Here is a 16866-nt window from a genome sequence, read left to right on the forward strand (position 1 = left end):
TAGGTTTTCTCACAAAAAATTCTCAGAGTTTTCCTTCATCTGAGAATGTCTTTATTTCCCTTTCATCCATGAAGGATATTTTCACTGAACATAGAGTGCTGAGTTGACAATTCTTTTCTTTCAGTACTTGAAAAATGCTATGCCACTTCCTTCTTGTCTCCATGATTTCATATGAGAAATATGCTGTCATTCAAGTTGGTAATTTAAGTAATATGTCCTTTCTTTCTGGCTGCTATCAAGTTTTTTTTTCTTGACTAATTATATTTAACTATGATGTGTCCTGTCATGGATTTACTTGGGTTAATCCTACTTGGAATTTTCTCAGCCTCTTGAATCTGTATGTTGATGCTTTTCACTAATTTTGGGAAGTTCTCAGCCAATATATCTTCAAATATCTATCCAGTCCCACTCTCCTGGGACTTATACTACACAAATGCTAGCTCTTTTGTTGCCCCACATGTCCCTGAGACTCTGTTCATTTTCTTCCAGTCCATTTTCTCTCTGTTTTTCAGGCTCGGTAATTCCTATTGATCTGTCCTGAAGTTCACCGATTCTATCTAGTACCATCTCCACTCTACCATTGAGCTGATTTAGTGAGCCTTTTGTTTTGGTGACTGCATTCTTCAGTTCTATAATTTCCATTTGGCTCTTTTTTATAACCTCTATTTCTTTGCTATTTTCTATTTTTTCATTTGTTTCAAGAGAATTCCTAATAGCTTGTTGAAGCAATTTGATAATTTCAACATCTGATTCATGTCAATATTGGGTTCCGTTGATTGTCTTTTCTCATTCATGTGATTTTCCTGGTTCTTGAGATGACAAGGAATTTTTAATTGCATTCTGGGCATTTTGGGTTGTATATTATAAGACTCTGGGTCCTGTTTAATCTTTTTTCTTAGCAACCAGTTTCTCTGTTGAGGTATAGCACAAGGGCCAAGTCGATGTGGGTAGGGTGGAAGATAAATTCCTAGCCCATTTTCTCTAAAATTGTTTTCATTCATAAGACCTCATATCTTCAAATATCACACCACCCTTGTCCATTTGGAAAGCCACTTGGAGGAAGGCCTGGATCATTTTAAGCATCTTTTCTATTTAATGTTGAAAGCACCATCACTGGACACCCATTTGAGGCTTTGGCAGACATTCGAATGCTACAATATTGAGAAGGCGGTGGAATCTAGACCCAGGCCATGGTCAAACAAAGGGAGAGTCCCTAGAGAACTTGGCTGTAGGTTTAAGTCATTTTTTTCCTACCTTAGCCTAGAAAATGACCATGAACAAATATTCCCTAGATATTGAACTACAATGTACTTCTTTCTGTCTCCTAAAAACGGCTTGTTATGATGTTTCTTCCCCCTCAAATTGAAGCTTGGATATTAACTCTGGCATAATTTTTTCTTCTCACTCTGTCCCACTTGTAATGAATTTCTCCCTATCCTCTGTTGTTCACTCCCTCAGAGATGCCCAAACCGAATGCTTCTACTACCTGCATCTAAGATAGCCCCAAGGCCACTCCCTGCCCACTAGGGTCAGGGGCTTCTCTGTAGCACATGCACAGCGCCTCACAGAAGCCTACCTTGGCCACTGTCCTCAGCCACTGCATGGGGGTCTGCTCTCCAGGAGAGGAGCGTTATTTTACTGTACTCACATGGCAAGTACAACAAAACATCGTGAGTAATGGCCGCTATGAGTCCCAGGAGGTATGACATTGTTGCAGCCAGAGATATAGTTTCAACTGAAGTTGTCACCTGGCCCTGAAGGGGTGCTATGGTGGTAGCTGTGGTGGTTATACTGGCAAATTTAAAAGTGGTCAAAGGGAAACAGGATTTATTTTATAGGAATCTATCCTGACGATTTTCCCAAAATGCTCCAACTGGAAGGGAAACTTCTATCCCATTTCCTAGGATCCTCCTTTAACATATCTTCCTTTTGTTCTACAGTATTTATGGAGCAGGTAATGCTTGGAGCATTGAGGATGCAGCAGAGAGCAGGCATTATCCCCATCCTTGTAAAGCTTACCTTCTAACCCAGGAGTCAAGTTAACCCAATAGCTACCCCAACAATTATTTAATCAATTATGTTGAGTACAACAAGAGATGTAACAAGTGGGTTCAATTTTCTCTGAAATCTCAGCAAGAGCCATATTCTTTCAATGGTGTCAACATGGGTGTCAAGCACAACATAGGATGTGCTTAGAGCAAGAAAAAAGAAAATCAACACAATTGTTTTGGAACTAGTGAGCATCTGAACTCAATGCAATTATTTTACTGCCATCATTTTATTTGTGCCTCTTCATAAACGTTCTACAAGCTGGGGTTCCCAGGCCCTCAACGAAAGGGCAGTACATTTGATGAGTTTCTAAAAATAAGGACAGAATTATTGTAAGCAGTCACTGTGAGGGAGACAGGGGTGTGCCACGACCCCTGATTCACCAGCCCAGCGGCAAGCCCTACCTCCTTGTTTGTCCTGTCGGCTTGCACCAACGTTCCATTCAGGCAAGGTTCCACATAGTGAAGCTCCTCGTTATACTGCAAAGGGAAGAAACAGCCAAGAGGAAACACTTAATTAAGCATTTGAAGGGTACTACTTAATAATTGAAGGATACACACACACAAACAAAAAAGCAGCGCAATCACAAGCTCAGTTCATATAAGGTGACTTTCTCAACTGGTGCCCCTATAGAAAAGTGTGATTAAGTGCCAAAGACAGACTTTACTCTCTTCTTGTTTGAAGGAGAAACTTGTAGAGCATGTGTTGGTGTATGGCAGTCTTCCGCATATACACAGCTAACTGATAATCCTTCAAGGGTGGCTCCATCTCTGGGGCTCCATGGGCATAGCTGACAGTGCGTGGGCCAGGTGGGATATGAGGAGCATACCAGAGGTGGGTGGATACAGCTCCAGGTCCCGTCTTTGGCTTTGTGGAGCCAAGGAGCCCATGTGTAGGTCACAGGTGAGTGAGGACAGAGTGAAGGGACGGAGAAGTCACTCTGTGGTCAGAGCACTGCTCACACACAGTGACAAGACCTTCCCAACATTGGCCTTCTCATCATTTTTGATCCCAGAATACCCAGAACATGACGCTTTGTTTTTGTCCAAAGCTCACAACTAGGAAGTGGAAATTTGAGTGTTCTTATCTTCATTTCTCTCATCAAGCACAATTCTCTGCAGTATAGCTAGGCTGGTCCTTCTAAAACACAAATCTGATCATGTTGCCTCTTGTCAACCCAGTTCACAGCTTCCCACTGCTCTGCAGATGAACCTTCCAGGGCTTGGCAGGGCTCTGGACACTTGGCCATGTTCTAGCATCTTCACTCATTAATCCTCCCCATAAACTTAGCATCAGCTTGCCCTAATTCCCTTCCTGCCCTCTAACAGGTCCCATCTTTTCCTTTAGGCCTCCCACTATGGGGTCCTCTGCCTGGAGCCCTCACTCTGGCATCTCCTGCCTAACTCTTGTTCACCCTCTGGGTCAGCTCATCCCTGCCTCCCCTGGGAAGCAGCCTCTGGTGTAGGTGAGGCCTCTCTCCTGTATATCCCTAATTCTAATTACTTGGTACCTGGATCCCTTGCCACAAGGTGGGGCCACATCGTTAGGGTCCAAGCCTGGTTTCTCAGTGTATTCCCTGTGACAAGGGCTGGGTCCACAGTAGGTCCCAAGAACCATTTGTTCAATGAGAGTATTATAGCATTTCTACTTTGGTGACAAAAGGCCCAGCCCAGGACTCCAGAGGGAAGGAAACAGAACCATCTCTCATAGGCCCAGTTCCTGAGGAAAGTCTGGCTAAGGAGTTTGGACTTTAAGTCTGTGGGTAGTGAGGCCCCTGGAGGGCTGTGAGCAGGGAAGTGAGTGAAATAAAGAGATGAGCTTGGGACAACTGCTCCAGACACTCTGCAGGGACAGACTGGAGATGACCCCGACCTTCAGCTGCAGCAACAGCGAGTGAGATACCCCAGGTTTCACATGCTGAGATGCTCACCAGGCAAGGAGTCGGCGTGACAATACCAATATCAGCAATTAACCATCAGTGAGCACTTACTTCATCTAGCCACAGGCTAGACTTCTCAACCTCATGTGGAAAGTACTGATCACTCCTCCTTTACAGATGGGGAAACTGAGGCACAGCAAGGATGATCAACTTGCTCAAAGTCACCAGGGATTACATGAGGGGTGGGGTCCAGATTCAAACCCAGGTAATCTGACCTCACAGCCACTGACCCCAGGACCTCAAAGCCCCCAACTTCTCCTCTCTGGTCCCCAACCCTCTGTGTTTCCCATCAGTCTTTTACTCCCTCTTTCATCTCTGTTCTTAGTCATACAAAAGCATTTGAAAAATTATACCACAGTGGTCTTAGAGCTTAGATCTCCTCTGATGAGGCATAGAGAACAAATACTTTTATGCAATTCTGAAATTAGTCACTGACAAATTGGAGTGTGACTTTTAGTCAACAAATGGAACGTTATCTCAGGATCCAGGAAGCAATTGCACAGTCCAACCTGAAGAGGAGCTACCCCAAAGTTCTCAGTCCATATTGGACTGACACTGGAAGCTGCCAAAAAACCAGCCATTCCCTCCTCCTCCACGTCCTGTGTTGACTAATTTGCTTCAGGCTGACAATATGCCCATCGCTTAGGCCTGATTCCCATTAGGCTTAGACCCATTCCCAGCCAATGAAACAGAAGGGGAAGTTTTCGAGGCAGTTTTGATAAAACTTTTTTCTTGCCATTAAAGGAAAACTCCTCTATACCCACTGCCTTCCTTCCCACTTGGGATGCCACTGTGGAGTTGCAGCAGCCATTTTGCAACCATGAGGTGAAAAGATTAAGAATGGAAAGCAAAACTCAAGGAAGACAGAGCAGGAAGATGGAGTCAGTGTGTGAGCCCGTATGTGTGCATGATGACACTGCTGAACCACTGTACCACAACTGCAGCTGCCCTCCACCAGGCTTCTTCCCTAAGATTCTCAGATGCCCATATGCTGAAGCAACCTTCATTCAGTTGTTCAGTAACTTACAGCCCAAAACTTTCCTAAACAAGGTTCTAACTTCAGTTCTTCTTCCTCTTAACTCTCCATTTTCCAGGTAAATTTTAAAACTTCACCTATATTCTGCCTAATACACACTCTCAAAGTTGATCCCTGGATTTGTATAGTCTGAGCTGGGAGTCCCAGGACTTGAGTCCAAGTCCTTCCTCTGCCATGCGCTTACTGTGTGGCCTTGGGGAAGTCACCAAACCCCTCTGATCCCAGATTCTCATGCATAAGAAGGTGCTAATTCAGCTTCTGTTTACTTTTCCGAGGCCCCACCCTGTGAGGAGCCGAAGAGGTAACATACCTAAAACTGCTTTGCTAATGCCAAGGCCTGTACATGTTGGGGCATGGCGGGGAGGCATGTTGCAGAGGGGGCTTAAAAGCAAAGAAGACCAAGAAGTTCTTGCCCTCATCAGGGAGGAACATGTGCAGTAATCAAAACCATGCTCACCGTTGCTGTGTGAGCTGTGGCCACAGTGGAGGAATCTGTTCTTCTGAACCCCCGCCAGCTTGTTAGTGGCATCATCCAAGCTTGCAGTTGACTAATTTCCCTTGACTGCATCAGGATAAAGCTATGCTGAGCAATCTGGTCTGTATCACCAAAGGGAGCTGGGCTCAGCGGTCTGTGTGAGAGAACGGTACACACCAGGCAGCGGTGCCAAGGAGGCCCATTGGCTGTCCATGCTCACCACGCTACCCAGGGCTCCTCCCAAGGGGGACACCAAGGGCGCCCTGCATGTGGAACCGCTTCCAGGCTCCCAGCAGCTCTCCATTTGGAAACTATTCAGTTTTTTGCACTTTTATGGATGTTCCCTAGATTTCTACTTTGTGAAACAATGATGTAGGATGGCCATATCAATTTACAACTGAAGATGTGGTCACCCCGGCCACATAGATAGATATGGCTTTATAAATCACTCTCCTTCATCCCAACTTAAGCAAGAAGATATTAATAATCTAAGGAAGAAAAGGATACAATGCACATTATCACCAGCCAGACGGAATTTTCTTCTGCCATTTGCTTTTGCTCCTTCCTCCTACCAGGACTGAACCCTAGAGAGGCACTCAATCACTCTCTTTTCCCCAAAGTGGTAAGTCCTTCCTGAAAATTTCTGGGAAATGGGAAGAGTCTTTTAGCAGGAAAGGAGAGGGCCCGGGTAGCCCACCAACCACATGGTGAGGAGATGTACAGAGAACTTTCACACCTTAAAGAGCTTAGAAATGGCCACATACACACAGGGTCTCAGACACTGTCAGGCTCCTTCGCCCCTTCTCCTTCCTGGTTGGCTGTCTCCTTCTGATTCACACAAGGGTAGAGCAGTAGAGCTAAAAGCAACTGAGGCAGACAGGTTGGGTTCAAATCCTGGCTCTGCCACACACTAGCTGGGTGACCTTAGCCATGGCATCTCAGCTCTCTGAGCCTCAGTGTTTGTGTTGGAGAAATGGGGATTGGAACCGCATCTCTCTCATGAACTTACTGTGAAGATGAAATGAGACAATTCAGCAAAGAGTCAACATAGAACCCGGCATGTAGAAAGAGAAAGAACGTGTCTGGGTGCACATGCACAAGAAACAAAGAAAATATACGTAAGTGTGATGTGTGCTACATAGAGAGAAAGACTGACAGGTGTACCCTCCACCCTGAGCTGGTACTTGCTAAGGAGGAGGGGGATGGGGGTCCATGGTAATGACCCACTCTTGGGAATGGGGCCCACGTGCCCCTGACCTCCTCCAAAAAGCAGAGATTCTGCGTTTGTTGGAGAGAAAGTGCTACATCAATAGGAACATGTGACTATCTAAATACCCAAGATAGAAACCACCACAGTGGGTGCATGGCCACACATTGTCCTACTCCGTGCCACACTCTGAACCCTTCCAGGGACCCGGGGCTGTCTTTAGTAGACTGGGAGCCAAAACAGTGCAGGCAGCTTACTGCCAAATGCCCTCCTGGGAAGGCATCTGCCACGAACCCTTTGTTCCTGTGTTTGCTCCGTGAATATTAACTAAGTACCTGCTGTGCACCAGGGATGTAAAACACTGCCTAAACTTGCACATGATCACCACTACGGAGTGATCGTGAACCCTTTTTCTTACTCTTATTAGTAAAAGAATATGCTCATTACATCTGAAGATAATGGCTGCTTTTCGTTTTCTTGATACAAAGTGCTTATCTCTGATGCTGCAACGATCCATCCAAAACCAAAAACAGGCTTGAGAGAAACCCACAATCGGCTTGGGCTGTTAGAGTACATCCCACTACTCTCTTCTCCTGAGAACTGCCCCTCCCTCTCCTCTGTGCCAGCCACCCAACTCTACTCTCCGACAGCAAGGGACACACGGCCATCTGCCTTTTCCTTCCTTTTGCTCAGTCTCTGTAAGCATTCCCTACATCTCCTGTTTTAAAAATACAGCAAAACCCTCAATGGGAAGTTTAATGAGGATCTAAAATAGGAAAGACAAGTTTTAAGTTTCATTAAATGAATGACGGGAACGTTTTGGAGAAGGATCTAAAAACAAAGCATGAATGGGCTGGACTCGCCCACCAAGATCCATGCAAACTTTGGCATTAGTGTAGAATAGTGCCATGTGTTGGCTTGTGTACACAGCAGCCCAGATACCGGAAAGCGAAGGACAGCTGACTTTGGGTTCTGAGTGACGTTGAGGACTCTGAACCCTGCTTAATGTTGGAAGCTGGACTTGATTGACGAAAACAATGTGGCTTTCAGGCCTAAGAGAAGAACAACAGTTGCCTAAAAAAAGAGAATGAGGGAAGACCTAACTAAGAAGGAAGGGACTTATGAACATGACAACATGTCACCTACAGCTGAGACTCCTTCCATGTCCTTCATTGTCTCCAGATCAAGTTCCAATTCCTCTATGTGGCTGACCAGATTTGCTTGATCTGGCCTGACCCTCTCAATCCAGTGTCATTCTTTTCACCATCACCCCCATCTACCCACTCTGCCTCCCACATTCACCCCTACTCCAATGTGTTCCAACGCTGAACTCCTTTTGGTCAATCAACCCAGCCCTGTCCTTCGTTGGGGTGGCAGAGGAGTTACTACAACCTGCAAATAGCATGTCTCTCCTCAATTATTCATTCTCCTTCCTCCTGCCCTATGTCATTGCATATACCTGGCTAATGCCTTCCTATCTTAAAGTGTTTGCTTAGCCATCACCTCTTCCAAGAAGCCATCACTGAGCCTCCAGCTGGTTGCATGCCCCAGCTCTATGCTCTCCCAGGGCGTCCTCAAAGATTGGACTGTCCACACTTGACTGTGAGCATCTGCTTGCTGGCTGTCCCCACACCCAACACTCACATACACAAAACCTGGAGGGAAGACAACCTGTCTTCCTTATTTAAAAAGGCAGCCCCAGTACTTAACTCTTAGCACTCAGTAATTTTTGTTGAAGGAATTAATAATCAGAACAAAGCAATGAAAAGGCAAAATTATAGAAAAGACGACTGATGGAAAAGTCTAGAAATGAAGCCTAGAAAAAAAGTTGACACAGAGACAAAAAAGTGAAAATAAAAAGATGAGAATCTCTAACCCCTTCAAAAAGCAGATAAAAAAAAAGTAAAGGAAGTAAGTGGGATGTTTTAGAGAATCCTAAGTTCCACAAAAATCCTATAAAATTAAAATGCTGGCATGCTCATACAATGCAAGAAACTGATGTGGAATTGCTGGAACTCCATTAAATATTTTTATGGTTTTATTGGTGTACTTTTGATTAAATAACCTTTAAAATAAAAATGTGTAGGGATTATGTAATGAAGCAGATGAACCCACAATATTTTCACCAACACAAGGCATCCCAGAGATCCTTTGCATTACAAAAACTTCTTCTGTAATTGGAAACATAACTGGACGTAATTAGTAGTACAGAACAAATGAGCACTGAAAGAAAATACCATTCTCATACTTTTAATACGGAATCGATTACTTTACAAAGCAAATCCACAGCAGGCAACACACTGGAGAAACGGTTCTAAAGAAAATTCTGCAAATTAAAACCAGGGCACCAGAAAGTTCTGGGTTGAACTAACCAATGATGCTCTTCTCTATTCAACTCTGCACAAACACGGGCTGCAGGAGGCATTTAAATCGATTTAACAATATCAGCCCAGTTAATACTGTGTTCATTTAATGCATGGCTTAGGCTTCTGTAAAATCATTTTTCAAATTTCAGCGTCGGACAGAATTAGCACCCTCATTTTTATGATAATATTATTAATTTAATGCATGGCTTGGAGTTAGACTTCAAAGTGAATCAGAAAAATATGGCTCTTCTCTTGTCAGAGACATCTCTCTGCATGCACCAATGGTTTGACCTTAAATTTTAACTTTGCATAAAATCACTCTCATATTTCAACTATTCTTTTATAATTCAATCATTTGGTTCATCAGTCTTAGATAGGTTTTGTGATTCCCTGTCCATGAAAGCTAAAACACCTTTTAACATTATCTTTTCATGTTTATTCTCTGGAAAGACCTAGATTAGAAGCTTTTCAGTACAACATATAAGATGGACTTCCCAATGAACTTAATACGAACATGCAAAACTGACTGGAATGAGCAAGGAAAGCTGTTCCCACTACTTAAATCTTTCCGCTCCGCTCCCCATCATGGCACTGAAAATCAAATGGCAAAGATGAATTAGATTTGTACAAACAAAAACCTACAATGCACGAGGGCTTCCGACACTGAAAATAAAGATAGCATTCTTTACTTTGTCTCTAAAACAGTGAAATGTCTCCTCAAACATCAACATGGCAAGCCAGAGAAGGCTGACGGTGTAATGAGGGGTGAAATGATAATGTCTTCTCCGTAAATGGAGTCCAGCCGACAAGAACAATGCACTCAAACAGATTTGCAGGGCATTCCGGATGGCGGTTCAAACAGCCCATCCCACTCACAAGAGCCTGCAGAGGCGTCCCCCTCTAGACGGAGGCAAGTGACCATTCTAAACAGATTGAGCAAAAATCCACACCACATTATTAGAGCAATTTTGCCAGGGTAGAAACAGGAGAAGGTGATGGAGAAAAAACACCACCACAGTTCAGCAAGGCAACCTTGGTGGAACACATTTTGGGGTGGGAGAGACAACCCGAGGGGATGCAAATGAAGATCTACCAGTTATGAATCTCCTATTTAGGACCTTCAAAATGTTGGTGCTATGGACTGAATGTTTGTGTCCCCCTAAATTCATATGTTGAGGCGCTAACCCCCAAGGCGATAATGTTTGGAGGTGGGGCCTTTGGGAGGTAATTAGGGTTAGATGAAGTCATGAGGGTGAGGCCCTCAAGATGGGATTGTGCCCTTATAAGAGGAGACCTGAGAGAGCTTGCTCCGGCTCCCTCTCCATCATGGGCCATCCATGGGCTCATCCGATAGAGAAAAGGCCATGTGAGCACACAGCGACAAGGTGGCTGAGTGCAAGCCCGGAAGGGAGTCTTCACCAGAGACCAAACCATGCCAGGCCTTCATCTTGGACTTTCCATCCTCTAGAACTGTGAGAAAATAAATATCTGTTGGTTAAGCCACCCAGTCTATGGTATGTTGTTATGGCAGATGGAGCCAAAACAGTTTTTAAGTGTGGAAACATCATATCCTACTGAGTGGACTTTCTGATAACACCTAACTACGTGCATAGCCTTTGGTGCAGCAATTTCACTTCTCGAATTATTCAACAGAGGCACACGCAGCCCTGCACAAATCCATGCACAAGTCCACGCACTGCAGCTCTCTTGGATAGAACACGATCAGTTGAACAGCATAACGTGCAGCAAAGGGGTACTGGTTACAAAATGTATGTTAACTATAGGTAATGGAATGCCCTGCTACTCAAACACACGTGATTACAATATGAGTATAGAGGCAAGTTGCTGAATATTCTATAAAATAAGATTCTATTTTTGTGGAAAAATTATGTGTTTACATACATTAAAATATTTGGAAGAATACGTACCTAACAGAAAGGGAATGGGAACATTTCTGAATTGTTTAAAATTTTTACCTATATTGCCTATATTAAAAACAATGTGTAAAAGTTGCTGTTAATTAGTGGTTCTTTTTATCCCCTCACCTCAGGCTTTTAATATAAATTCACTAACATATTTGATCCATTCCCTTGCCCATTAGAACAGAGTTCATAATTTTACTTTAGAGGCTTCGAATAACAAAGTTCAGAGTGTCTGTCTAGTTGTCGAAATAATTACGTAAATAGGCTTGAAGCTGATCATTTATGTTGAAAACTAACAAACAGATGTACAGTGAGGATTAATGAGATCTTTAATGGGTTTCTTTACATAAAGGGACAATTTTGGGTAAAAAAAAATTTTTTTTCCTTAACTGTCCGGTAACAACTGGCATGTCTACTTTTAATTATCTTAATCACCCTCTCTTCATTATTGAGTTGACACTGCTGTACATCTTAATGAACTTACAGAGATTATTTCAATCGATTGGTTTTGTTAACAGAACAATAAATCCTGACTGATAAAGGATTCATGATGTAATTAGTTAGCTCTTCTTATTATGCAAATTTATGATACTTCTGTAATGAGTAATTAAAGATTAATAAGAAAGATAGTCCCAAATTAGCTGCTTCTTATCTGTAAATGCTTCAGGATGTGTGGGGATCAGGCTACATTTGCATATTCACAATGAGACTGGTAACTAGAGTAACTTTTTTTGATTTGGAAACCCCAAGTTCTAAGTATCTGAAAGTCTCCCTCGAAAGCACTGGGCCCCGGGGCCACACAGTCTCACAGTGAGGTGGTTGACTGGCTCAACTCCATTCTCTTCCCTTCTGCTCAGGAAGCAGGATGAGGTAAGTCCTCCCTGTACCACTTTTTCTGGCTGTGTGACCTCAAGCCAGTAGCTTCCATCTCTAGGTGCCTCTTTCTCCATGCCACTTGGCACAGGGCTGGGCTGAAGATCCAATGAGACAATCCACGTTGGACACTTAGCAGGGGATTGCACACAGTGGATGCGCAGTGGAAGGCAGCTGCTGGTATCACTCATTGAACAAATATTTAAACTCCTACTATTTGCCAGGCACTGTCCTAGGCACTGGGGATAGTTCAATGAATGAATAAGACTAACCCCTGCTCCCATGGAATTTATTATTCTCTTTCTTTCCCCTTTCTTCTTTACGGCTTTTTAAAATCTGAAGCTATAAATCACGGTGCCCTGTGGTTGTGTTCTTTTGCTCAGAGTCTCATCAGAAGTATGCAGGCAGGACACTCATTCAAGCAATCCCATCTGTAGCCCAACATCATTTAAACTCGCGTGCCCTCTGCCTAGCAAATAAAAGTGGGTGTGGTGCCCTTGCCGAAGGCTGCCCGGACACCGGGTCTTGTGATGACACACTCTGCTCAGGGGCCTGGGAAGCCATGCAGACCACAGCAACAGCATTCCTGCAGCACCTCCTTACCGCTCTTCAGACAGCACCCATTCTTTCGTATCCTACCACGGCCTCAAGGCCTCCTGTGCACCAGCTCAGGTAAGCTGGCAGCAATCCTGCGGTGACACGATTACCACCCACGTCATGGCTGACAGGCTGATGCTCAGACTCAAGTGGTTTGCCCCAAGACACACAGCTGTATGCAGCAGGGCTAAGATTCAAAACTAAGACCCAACTCCAAAGCCCAAACTCTGTTCCCCGTACCATTCTGCCTCCCCTGCCTGCTGCAGCCCCTCCAGGTCCCAGACAGAGGGGGTGCGGCGAAGCACAGGTGACCACCACACGTGAGCACCTGGTTAAGTCCTCAAAGGAAAGAACTGGGCTCACCGTGGCTATAATCTTTGGGAAAAGAGTGGGAGGGACCTAAGAGACGTGATGAGAATCATACCATAGATGTGGGGAGAAGAGGAAAAAAACTGGAGATGGAACCCTACATCAGTGCTCTTTCTAGAGCATGTTATGGCCCAGGCTTGGTTCCTGGATCCCCCACTTCCCAGCTCTGCAACCTCGAGCGAGTTACTGACACTCTCTCAATCTCAGCAGCTTCATTTGAGAAAATGCCAACACCACCCCCTACCACCTAGAGTTGCTGTGAGGAACGAAGATAATGCAAATATTTGGAATAAGCAAACAGCATGTAGTAGGCACTTAATACATGCCACTTTAGTTTCTGAAGCTGAGATAAAGTGTTCTGTAAGCCTTAAACTGCTCTCTGCATTTTAGTTGTTTTATCATCATGATTATTATTATTATCATTATCATCAGACTAATGTAGCTTACAGTTAATTTCCACATGAGAAATTCTAGCAGTTTAAAGAAAACCTCACTAGGTCAAATTCTCCAAGGTTCTGAAAATGTTGGCTCCCCACGAAAACCAAATCTGGTGCCACTCTTCCAGGTGGCAGTGCCTGCCTGCTAGGATAGGAAAGGAGCTGTGCTCAAGTACATTCCCCATCTCCAAAAAGCCCCTCCAATGTCATGATTCAGTAAACTCACAGGGGACTAACAGGTCCTCATCCTGGGACATCTAATGCTGTATATACAAAAGCAACAGGAATGCTAACCAGTTGCTGCTAAAAGATCAAATGAACCCAAAGGGCAAAGAAAACACAAAATAGCTGCACTCACAGCAATTATGTTGAAGAAGTCGTCATCCCCCAGTGTATCCAAAATAGATGAGACCGTTTGCTTTGCGATCGTCAGACGGAGCCCTTTCATGCTGCCACTGACGTCAACTAAAATGACCACGTCTTTCGGAGAAGTTGCTGCCTGGATGTACCTAGGTCAGGGGAAAATTAAGTAAAAATGAATTCTGACCCTCTCTGCAAGTTTCCTCTTTAAAAAATAACTAAGAGGTTTGACCATTTCCTACCATTTTCGGTTCCTGCAGTCAAAGGCAATGACTCCATTCTCATCTGGTTCCCATTTAATCCCTAGAAGAAAAATGGAGTTATAAGAAACCCAGAAACTTCAAATATTTATTCATAGCATTTCAAGGCTGCTCTGCTTTGCTGATTGAATGGACAGGGTGAAAAATCACATGCAAAGACCAACCCGGGAGCTCATCACGCACTCCATCACCGACTCTGGGAGGGCGCTTTAGGAAGGCACTCTAACACTATAGCAAACGCGGCCCTACCCAGTTGTTCCAGGACCAGCTGGAGAGTGGTGACACCTTTAGTAACGTGCTGTCCATCAAGAAAGGACACGACTCCTTTGCTTAGCTCCTTCCTTTAGTTAATGATAAAGTGAGCCAAGGTCACTTCTCCCTGTGCAGAAAGTTCTTGGACCTGGTGGCATCATTAATAGATCTCTGGGCAGAGTCAGGCCCTGTCCCTGGACCCAGCTAAGATAATGTCTATAGCATGGGGGGTAGAAAGTATGTCATACATTTCCATCTCAGAATATACACAGGTCTGTTCTCTTCTCACTGCTGCTTTTAAAATCAGGAATTTTGGCCTGGGCTTCCACACTGAAATGAAGTAAAATGGGCCTAATTATGCAGCATAATAAAATTTGAATTTCAGGCTTTGAAGCCTCGGGAGTTTTCCCCATGTGTAAAATGGGATCCAACATCCTTAGCCTCATGGTTTGCAAACTGTTCAGGATATGTCCTAAGTTGGCATTCTTTATTTACAACTTAGTTTTTAGGAATAAAATTTCATTTAAAAAGAAATGTGTGTGCTGCCTAAAAATAAGACAGAAGTCATTATTTTCAACCATCAGTGCTGCTCAGGAATGGAGGATTTGAAACACAGACTTTGGCATTAAGAAAATAAAAACAGAAAATTATTTTCACAGGAGAAAGTCTTGACTCCGATTGTAACATTGAGATTCTCCTTTCCAATTAATGATGGCCAGCTTTCAGGACCACACTGGCTAATGACAGGCATGTGCTTAAGATGCCATCCCCAAATTATTACACAGATCGCCGTGAGATGGCAGTTTTTAACCCAAAGAGCCATTTTGCTCTGTGCTCCTTATATCTACATTTCCCACCTGCACATGTGCCTAATTTGAAGAGTTCCCTGTAACAAATCAGAAAACGGAAGTATGAGAAGCCACTGCCAATTGAAGGTCACTAGGTAATGAAGATAAAATAAAACTGACATGATATTGTACACTAAGGGACAAGAATGCAATTTATTTTAAAAACTTCTGACATACTGCTTTGTAGAAAGCCAAGTACAACCAGGATGGCACAGTCCTGACACATAGTGAAATTAGATCCATGACGAGGCTAGGTAACGTTCCAATTTGTAATTTCACGAAGAATTGGTTTGAGTCCAATATAAAGATAATTTTTTAAATATGTTCACCCATGGTAGACGTTCAGTGGATGTTTCCTGAATTGAATTACCGTGAGTGTTCCTAGACCAGGACCACATCGGATCATCCTGCATCCCCTCCCTGACTCTGCTGTCCTTCCTTCCCGTCACTGTGTGTTCCACTGGGAGGAGAAAATGTGTAGTTCTCCTTTCCTGCCCCAGCATTTAGGCCAGGGCTTGGGGGGAAGGAATTAATTACACTAGATGCTCTACTTTTGGATTGAGATCATTTCTTTGCAAACGGGCTTATAACTCCTCTCAGGCACTGCTGAAACTTGGTGCTTTTTGAAAAGTCAATATGAAATAGTCTGCTGGGAAACCCTGTAAAGGGTACACTTCCAGAGGGAAAGTAGATCGAATGGGCTGACCCCAGAGCCTTTTGCCTGCCAATCACAATTTTAATCAAACTTGGAGCACTCTGCCAGTTGGCAGACATCCAATAGTGACTGAGAAAGATGAGTCTGGCTCCTGCCTGGCCTCATGAAGCCTCACATCTAGGGAAGCTGACATTAGATAAGAAATGACAAGCACCAGAGATTCCTCAAGTAGAAGTGCCTGAGGCTATGTTAGTATATAAAAGGCGATTCTAATCCCTAATGTGAAGGAAGCATCTTCTTTAAGCTGAGAGCTGAGCGATGGTATATTAGTTTTCCAGGGCTGATGTAACAAAGTCCTACAAATTGGGTGGCTTAAAAGAAATGTATTCTCTCAAGGCTCTGGAGGATAGAAGTCCAAAATCAAGGTGTCTGCAGGACCATGCTCCCTCTAAATGTTCTATTTCCTTGCCTTTTCTTAGCTTCCAGCGATCCTTGGTGTTCCTTGATTTGTAGCTGTATCACTCCAGTCTCTTCCTCCACCGTCACGGAGCTGTCTTCCCTCTGTGTCTGTGTGTCCTCTCCTCTTAAAAAGACACCTGTCATATTGGATTTGGGGCCCATCCTAATCCAATATGATCTCATCCCAACTTAATTACGTCTGCAAAGGCCCTATTTCCAAGTAAGGCCACATTCTGAGGTTCCAGGTGGATATGAATTTTGGGGGTACACTATTCAATCCACTACATATGGGTAGCACTTATCAAACAAAAGTCAGGGGTGGCCACAGGGTGAAGAATACCTCAGGCAGAGAGAACAACATTCGCAAAGGTTCTGAGGCTGAGAAGAGCATGTCAAGTTCAAGGAACGGAAGGAATGCTGACGTGGCTGTGCATAGGGAATGTGTACGCTAGAGGAAAGGAGCCTGGGTGGCAGCAGGAACTCTGAGGCCCAGGCTCTTCCTGGTTAAGACGTGAGGTGCACTGAGTGGGGCTGAAGACAGTACCTTGGGCAGTTCTAGACACAGCTGCACTGGATGTAACAATAAAAGTCACATCTTGACTCGAAGTCAGGGCTCAATGGGCCTTGGGGGGGGGGGGTCAGATCATCTTGCTCAAATCTGACGTTTAGGTCCAAATCTTCATTTCACAGCAAGGATTCCAACGTTCTTAGAGTTCAACAGTTTTCCTGAGATTTCCAATTAGGACTAGGACTTGATCTCCC

General features: G+C 44.1%; 1 protein-coding gene across 1 annotated transcript in view; it reads right to left on the reverse strand.

The window, feature by feature from the left end:
- CACNA2D3 (calcium voltage-gated channel auxiliary subunit alpha2delta 3) overlaps window positions 1-16866 on the reverse strand; it is an 824272-nt gene that overhangs the window by 425161 nt on the left and 382245 nt on the right. The window contains exons 7-9 of the mRNA XM_044754812.2: window positions 13873-13933; window positions 13629-13779; window positions 2454-2528 (exon numbers count right to left, since the gene is read on the reverse strand). Of these exons, the coding sequence (XP_044610747.1) occupies window positions 2454-2528; window positions 13629-13779; window positions 13873-13933 (287 nt within the window). The remainder of the gene's footprint in view (window positions 1-2453; window positions 2529-13628; window positions 13780-13872; window positions 13934-16866) is intronic.

This window comes from Equus asinus, chromosome 21 (assembly GCF_041296235.1).
Source record: "Equus asinus isolate D_3611 breed Donkey chromosome 21, EquAss-T2T_v2, whole genome shotgun sequence".
NCBI lineage: Eukaryota > Metazoa > Chordata > Mammalia > Perissodactyla > Equidae > Equus > Equus asinus.